General features: G+C 40.2%; 1 protein-coding gene across 1 annotated transcript in view; it reads left to right on the top strand.

Annotated features, from left to right (window-relative positions):
* Positions 1-5,336, top strand: part of DAPL1 (death associated protein-like 1) — a 26,527-nt gene extending 21,191 nt beyond the window's left edge. Inside the window, exon 4 of the mRNA XM_010859005.1 lies at positions 5,059-5,336. Coding sequence (XP_010857307.1) covers positions 5,059-5,175 — 117 coding nt within the window. The 3' untranslated portion in view covers positions 5,176-5,336. The remainder of the gene's footprint in view (positions 1-5,058) is intronic.
* Positions 5,337-8,800: the final 3,464 nt, after the last annotated feature.

The following is an 8,800-nucleotide window of genomic DNA, read 5'->3' as shown; positions in this document are numbered from 1 at the left end:
CTAAATTTTTGGTAGAATTCAGCTGTGAAGCCGTCTGGACCTGGGCTTTTGTTTGCTGGAAGATTTTTGATTACAGTTTCAATTTCCGTGCTTGTGATGGGTCTGTTAAGGTTTTGTATTTCTTCCTGGTCCAGTTTTGGAAAGTTGTACTTTTCTAAGAATTTGTCCATTTCTTCCTTGTTGTCCATTTTATTGGCATATAATTGTTGATAATAGTCTCTTATGATCCTTTGTATTTCTGTGTTGTCTGTTGTGATCTCTTCATTTTCGTTTCTAATTTTATTGATTTGATTTTTCTCCCTTTGTTTCTTGATGAGTCTGGCTAATGGTTTGTCAGTTTTATTTATCCTTTCAAAGAACCAGCTTTTGGCTTTGTTGATTTTTGCTATGGTCTCTTTTGTTTCTTTTGCATTTATTTCTGCTCTAATTTTTAAGATTTCTTTCCTTCTACTAACCCTGGGGTTCTTCATTTCTTCCTTTTCTAGTTGCTTTAGGTGTAGAGTTAGGTTATTTATTTGACTTTTTTCTTGTTTCTTGAGGTGTGCCTGTATTGCTATGAACTTTCCCCTTAGGACTGCTTTTACTGTGTCCCACAGGTTTTGGGTTGTTGTGTTTTCATTTTCATTCGTTTCTATGCAAATTTTGATTTCTTTTTTGATTTCTTCTGTGATTTGTTGGTTATTCAGCAGCGTGTTGTTCAGCCTCCATATGTTGGAATCTTTAATAGTTTTTCTCCTGTAATTGAGATCTAATCTTACTGCATTGTGGTCAGAAAAGATGCTTGGAATGATTTCTATTTTTTTGAATTTACCAAGGCTAGATTTATGGCCCAGGATGTGATCTATCCTGGAGAAGGTTCCATGTGCGCTTGAGAAAAAGGTGAAATTCATTGTTTTGGGATGAGTCAGACAAACACCTTTCATTCTACATATTCTATCATTTTACAAAGACTAATAATGAAAAATCCAAAACAACTCCAAAGTTAAGATGCCAGACTAAAGCTCAGCTGTTTGTAGGTTGGAAAGCTATTCCTACTTATTTTTGGTTAAGACTTGAATACAAAAATGTTCCTATCTCCATTGATATAAAATTTACAACAAATTAGGGCATTTAAGGGTTGATTACTTACCATTTCATCAGTTCTGAAGGTAGACCCTTTATAGGCTCTCTACTAACAACCTGCAAGTCTTTCTACTTTATTTTATTTATTTATTATTTTTTTAAGTTTTTCTACTTTAGAGTGCCCCTGATCGAGGGGGTGAAGTATTTGAGAAAAAAGAACTCAGCTCTCTTGTATTTTCATGCATTGCTATAAAGCCCTGACCCTCCCAAACTTGTACAGTTGTAATTTAATAATCATGAGTGGTTCCTCTAAGGTTATTATCCTTGGCAGAATTATTTCCACTATATTCTCAGTCCTGTTGATTTTTTTCCCCTCTAAAATTTACCAGGTCAGTTCACAGATGGCTAACAGCCCCCAGGGGCAGTCTCCCTTTCATTCTGACCTCTGTCATTCCTCTGTGGAGAAGCCATTCAGCAGAGCTCTTAGAACCTCAGTTAAATGCCTTAGTTAAAAGGTAACCCCTAACCAGTGGGAATAAAAAATGGTAGAGCCACTATGGAAAACAATATGATAGTATCTCAAAAAATTAAATATAGAATTACCGTGTGATCTAATAATTTCACTTCTCAATATATACCCGAAAGAACTGGAAGTAGAGATTTGAAGAGAAATTTGTGCAACAGTATTCATAGCAACATTATTCACAATAGCCAAAAGGTGGAAGCCACCCAAGTGTCCATCAACCTATAAATGTATAAACAAAATGTGGTCTATAGACATACAATGGAATATTATTCAACCTTTAAAAGGAAAGAAATTCTAACACATACTACAACATGGATAAACCTTGAAGGCATTATGCTAAATGAAATAAACCAGACACAAAAGAACAAGTATTGCATGCTAAGTCACTTCAGTCATATCCGGCTCTTTGAGACCCCGTGGGCTGTAGCCCACCAGGCTCCTCTGTCTGTGGGATTCTCCAGGCAAGAATACTGGAGTGAGTTGCCATGCCTTCTTCCAGGGGATCTTCCCATCTCAGGGATATTGCATGGTTCCACATACATGAGATACTTGGGGTGGTCAAATTCACGGAGATAGAAGGTAGAATGATGGTGGCCAGAGGCTGGAGGAGGAAATAATGAGGAATTATTCTTTAATGGGTATGAAATTTCAGTTTGGTATGATGGATAAGTTTTGGAAATGGATGGTAGTGATGTCCATGTTAGCACAAGTTCGTGTACCTGACACACAGTGAATCCAAACACGCCAAAACATCAGAGTTTAGAGCAGAGATTATTGCAGGATCATGCAAGGACACAAGTGACTCACGCCCTAAAAAAGCCCTGAGCTCCCCAAAGGTTTTGGCAAAGCATTTTTAAAAGCCAGGTTTGGGGGTGGAATCTCAAGGTATTGATCAGCTCTGCACAGTTCTCTGGTCAGCTGATGGTGAGGTAGCAAGGTGACGTCACAGGGTTAACATTATCTGTCCTTAAACTCCAGGAAGCCTGGGGCTATGTACTTGTGGTCATCAAGTAGTTAACATCAAGTCTTCCATTTGGTGGAGGGGTTTTCACATCTGTAAAATACCTCAGGAAATGTGCATCAAATACTATTATCTAGGTACTTCAGAGAGTAGCTAAAGCAGAGGATATGGGGGAAGGCCTATCCTGGGAAAGTCCCATAGGGTCATGCTCAGTTTTAGTTACATAACAATGTAAGTGTACTTAATGCTGTACTTAAAATGGATGAAATGGTAAATTTTATGTTATATGTATTTTATCACAATTTTTTAAATTACAAAAGAAATGTAGCCCCTGAACTATGGAGATAACCCTGGAAATGATCAAATAATGAGTTAGTGCCAAATTAAGCAATAGGCGTGTCATTACCACTGTTCTCCTCTCCCCTTTCCTTTTGCACCTCCACCCATCATCCGTCTTGACACCGTAAGAACAACAGTCACACTGTGGCTGTCTCTCTTCTGTCTCAACTTGTCATCTTGCTCCATCTCACCTTGGCTAATTGCCCAGACTTCGTATCAGAGCTACTCGTTCATTTCCTTTCTCACCCTCCTTTACCTTATATTTGACTTTAAGTACTACATCTTCCTACCTATAATCTCTTGAATGTGATTTAGAGCTAACCTGAAATAATCCATCTGTTTTAGTTGACACTAAAGACACCTAATCTGAAAGAAAACTACTGAAGTCAGTGACTTCTTAAGTTTCCTTTTGGTTTTAACCTTAAAAACAAAACAAGACATTCTGCTGTTACCACACTATAACATGTATGTCATGAGGCCCAATGTTAATTAATCTGACCCTCCAAAATTACCAGCTCTTTTTTAAGTTCTAAAGCAATATTTATAACCAATACCTCAATTATGTTTCTTCCTTTCTACTAGAATGTCAGCATAGACCATCCTTGGGTTTAATTATTAAATAACTTGTAGCTTCTCATTGTAAAAAAAAACACTTTGAGCAAAACAAAGGCAAAGTAAAGAAAAAGACTAGGAATTGCCCATAATTCTATCCCTCAGAGATAAACAGTGTTAACACTTCAGTGTATATTCTTCCAGTGTGTTTAATTTTTTAAGAGCAAGAAGAAAGAGCTTTCCGGAGTATGAAAGGGAGTGCTGTGTGCCCAGGGATATTTAAGAAGACATGTAAGGCACTTATGTTTCCCTGGCTTAGAAGAGCCCAAACAAGCCATAAACAGTGTGATGTTTGGGGTCATGAACAGTTTATCTCCCCTTTTATTTGACTTGAGTGTCAAGGCAAGGGCATCTAAGTTCAATAGAAATAAATTAAATTCCTAGTCAGCTGAGACATCCCTTCCTTGCTGGCTGAGGAAGGTGTCCTTAGGTTCCTTTATATTGAGTCAGTGGGCTGGAAAACCAACAAGTGGAATGGGCCCAACAGGCCACTGAGTCTAAATTCTCCTCCTAGGAAAAGTGTGTTTGAAATTGTCCCGGCATTGGGCATCCTTTATGATCTCATGCTGCCCTTGATGTAAACTCCATAAGGTCTCTTTGTCCCATAGGAACTTCCTCTTATTGTCGAAGTCTCAGTCTGTGTTAGTTTAGGCTCATTTCCTCACAAATGTCTTCTGGAGGGATGACTCAGTTCAGTTCAGTTCAGTCGCTCAGTCGTGTCCGACTCTTTGGGACCCCATGAATCGCAGCACGCCAGGCCTCCCTGTCCATCACCAACTCCCGGAATTCACTCAGACTCAACATCCATCCAGTCAGTGATGCCATCCAGCCATCTCATCCTCTGTCGTCCCCTTCTCCTCCTGCCCCCAATCCCTCCCAGCATCAGAGTCTTTTCCAATGAGTCAACTCTTCGCATGAGGTGACTAGTGAGCTAATAAGTCACTCCTTAGCCTTCTCTTTACGATGATGGTAGGTTAGACCATACAAAACAGCCAGTATTTGGCCATTTTTTTACCTACAAAAATAGAAATTTCACATGCTTCAATCTAAAAAATAATAACCCTAAGTTTTCCTAACTTCCTTCAGAGGCTCTTTATTTCTGATCTTTTGACATCTGAGGGGTTCCTTCTCCCCACCCCAGGCCCTCTCCAATGTGCCCGTAGCCTTCTTAGCATATTGTGTTTCATATGGTGCATAGTGGTGCCAGAATAATGATCAATATTGGAGAACTGATGAAGAAGATACGGTTAACCATTTCTATCTTTAAAAATATCACTTCAAAACATATATAGATGCACATATATATATTATTTATATATTACAGATAAAATATTTTATAGTTAAAAAAATTAAAAACATACTAGTGAGGGAAAACCCAGGTTAACACATATACTCATGGGTACAGAGCTAGAGGTGGTATGGGAAAGAGGTTATATCAAAGAGCTAAACAGAACTGTGAAATTCCTCTGCCCAGCTGTTTTGCTTTCTACTACGTTAACACTTTACGACCCAAAAGATCCAATATGCTTATTTTTTTTTCTTTCCTTCTCACCTCTAGCTCAGCCATAAATTTCCAGCAGTAGCGCACATGGCACATCAAAAACCCAGACCTGCTCTGGAGAAGGTCACTCCACTGAAAAGGATCTACATTATTCAGCAGCCTCGAAAATGTTAAGCTGGGACATAAAACAGCCGTCTAGCCAACTGCCTCGAATGTCTGAGAGCTTAGCAAAAAGGACCACACTTTGCATAGGCCTAGTGTACTTGCTTGGTAAATAAAACAGCTTTTATATCTTCTTTGTTGACTTCAGATAATAAAACATTCAAATTTGCAAATCCAATGCATCCTTGGACCTAGTTAGCATCCTACTGATGTTTACTGCATGCGTAATTTTGTTGAATAAATGGAGAAGATAGAAGGACTATTCCACTCCACCCCTGTGGATAAGCTCTTTTCTTCTTGATGCTGACCCTGAGTGGTTCCACCCACAGCAAGTTCTCCTTGAGGGCAAAGGTTAGAGAGCAGTCCACTGACCTTTGCAAGGAGAACATTCTGTGCAAACCTGAGCAGTGATTCTTTTTGATACATTTGTCTTAAGATGCTCAAGTTTTCACTTAAGGTGAAACGTCTTTTCTAATTTCCCACATAAATGTGTAGTTCGTCTTGACGTTTTGTTGAGAGAAAACGAAAATATTAGATTTATTTCAGACATGTTCTCTTCTACAAAGCAATCAGGTTTAGAAGGTATTAATAGAACTCTACTTTTAGTGGCACATTTGCTCAGGGCCTCTGCAAAGTTCATGCTCTGGAACTGGGGGCTCCTGATGCTCAGGGCATTGTGGTTGGGGTACAGAAGTTGGTTTTCACTGGAGGCGAAGCTGAGAGGGAAAGTGTTGCTGTAGTTAAAACTACTCTAGCTCTCTTGCCTTCCAACACACACTTTATATACTCACAAATGAATAGCCAAAGACATCCCTAGGTGACAGTAGGGGACAACCACATTTTCCCCCACAGAGGTTGGCTGCCACGCATAGTTCACCATTCTGTACCTCTAATTAACGATGCTATCCAGCATTCAGTATTTCTCTTTACCCAGGGAAGGGGTCAGTACTTTACTCCATCACTTTATAGGTTGACAACACTTGGAGTATGACTTGATGCCAAGACTGTCTCTGATTTCTGGAAATCCAAAGGCACCTGGCGAAGGCCCAGAAGTCATGACGACACACCCCACGGCTCCCCTTCATTGTTTGGTTCTTCTTCAGAATTAGGAGATCTGTTTGAGGCAATATCAAGCTTCTGGTCAGCACCAGCATGAATCAACACAACAGTAATAACCACCCCACATTGGCTTAGCTCAGTACCTGGTCCTCTGGGAGTATGGTCAGAAAGATGAGTGTTGCAATTCAAATAGATGCTCAGATGTTCAAAGTCAGCACCACTTCCCCAGGGACAGTAGCAAGGTATAAACCAGATGGTGAGTGCTTGGTGTGGTGGTGGACTTCAATTAGGAGACTGGGGTTCTACTTCTGACCCTTACTAGGTCGTAAGCCTCAAGCAAGCCACTCAACTTTTCTGATCCTGATCATATGAGCATAAGAACATCTGACTCCTCAGTTTAAGCCCCGCAGTGGCATCCTGGGAAGAAGAAAAAATGGATACTTGTATTTATAATAAGCCATTTAAAGATTATTGAGAGCGATGTGGTACCAGGATGATTGTTCAAGAAGCTCCCAGAACTATAGTAATTGGAGAGAACTATGAGAGCTGGTATAAACTGAACCTTGGATAGGAAATTCAAGAAAAAGCTGAAGATTTGGGCTAGATGACAGCAGGGAGGAACCTGGGGAGATTGATAAGATACGTGGGAAGCAAGGAAGGCAGCACTGCACATTTGGCTTTCCTGAGTGCGATCTGAAGGCCAACCACCCAAAGGAAGTGCAAAGGGAAGACGGTGCCATTCTCTCTGTCCCGAAACAGAAGGTGAATTGCAGGGGAAGAGAGGCTGCTCAAAGGGACACTAGGCAGTGAGGGCCCCACATTAACCGAGGCCCACCATGGCCATCACAGAATCGCAGGAAGTAAGAAGTTTGATGTGAACTCCAGATCTGAAAAGAAACCAGAATGATCTTAGAGAATGTCTTGGAATGGCTGAAAATGTCTTGAAGAGGAACTAGGCTGGTAAGAGAAAGTTGTGATGGAAAGCCGCAGGGGCTGTTCCCTCTCCCTCCTGAGGAACAAAGCCTGCACCAATGGGCTGTGGCCCCCTGTGGTTAGAGGCCCCTAAGATACAGTCTAAGGCCCAGTAAAAGCCACCACAGCAGGGGAGGGGCCATCAGCCAGTGCAGACCCAGGGTTTACTGATGGATAATTTAGCTCATTTCATCCCAGTTCAACAGGATCTATGCTGGGCACAATCAAGGGGATTAAGACACTAGCCCTTGCCCACTAGAAGCTCTTAGGCCAAAGGGAAATTGGCGAGCCAACTAACCAATGTGGAAAGTCTAGAAATGGCTCAGTGAGTGATGAGGGATGTACTGGTGATAAAGTCATGTATAGTAAAAAAAAAAAAAAAAACAAAAGGAGAAGAAATACGTTAACTGTGGAGATTAGTGACTCCCATGCAGATCTTTAATATTTTGAGCTTTTTATTATGGAAATTCTCAAGTATATAAAAAAGTTGAGTGAATAATATATTGAACCCTCAGGTACCAATTGCAGAGCTTCAACCATGCAGCCAATTTTGTTTGATTTATAATAGCGAGCAACCCCCTCTGCCCCCACTACCACTTCTTCCTCTCCCTTCTTTTTTTCTGGATTATTTTAGAGCAAATTCCAAACCTTAAATAATCTTATCTAGAAATACTTCAGTATGTTATCTCCAAGAGATAAGTGCTCCTGTGTGTCCACATACTCTCCCCCACTCTCAACTGAATTTTACAAATATTGTGGAGCAAAAGGAGTATTTATGCAAACCATCCAAGAATGCTTCACCATAAAAGGGAGACTGGGATTGTTAGACTAGCCACAAAAGCCAGAAACCAAAACAAAACCACACACACACACACACACGAAGAACAGAGGCAGTAACAGCCACAGAAATGACTACTGTGGAATCTGGGAAAACAGAAGTGGACTTCTGGAGAGGAAGTAGAAAATGAAGATGACTTTCAAGTGGAAAGAAAGAAAAAGGTAAACATGCCCTTGTCAGGGCAAACAAGAGGTGTGGTAAATACCTCCTGTTGAGGAAAAGGATAAAGAGAACACTTAAAATAATTCTGAGGTCACTCAGAGGGGGAAAAAAAAAAGTCGGTTAAGGTAGGAATAAAGAAGGGCAAATTAATGGTAGTAGAACATGAAAATGATTTATTCAACAATTATTAAGTTCCTCCTGTACAATAGGCTTTCTTTAGATGGAACTCAAGTCCAAGGAGAGTATAGCGTCTTGACTCCATGTCCTTAGGGAGTCACCTTACCCCAACATAGTCTCCCTGCCTCCAGCAAGGCTGGTGCCAATTCTTCAGGATCTCAACATTTTCATCCAAATAGGATAGAATGCATGAATGATCAATCAATAGTTAATTAGAGAAAGCAGTGACAGAGAACCTGAGCCAAGAAAAATGAAGAGCCAAAGGAAATAGAGGAAAAATTTCAGAGGAAATATCAGAAGACTAAAAGAAAATACACACACACATGTTAAGATAAGCAAAACTTCATCTAAATGATTTGCATACAGTATTTCATGACATCTTCACAACAATCGTGAGAGATGATAGCTGTCATTCCATTTTACAGATGA

Source organism: Bison bison, unplaced genomic scaffold (assembly GCF_000754665.1).
Source record: "Bison bison bison isolate TAMUID 2011002044 unplaced genomic scaffold, Bison_UMD1.0 scf7180017864452, whole genome shotgun sequence".
NCBI lineage: Eukaryota > Metazoa > Chordata > Mammalia > Artiodactyla > Bovidae > Bison > Bison bison.
Note: the sequence above shows the minus strand (reverse complement) of the source record. Positions and strands in the feature narration are given on the sequence as shown.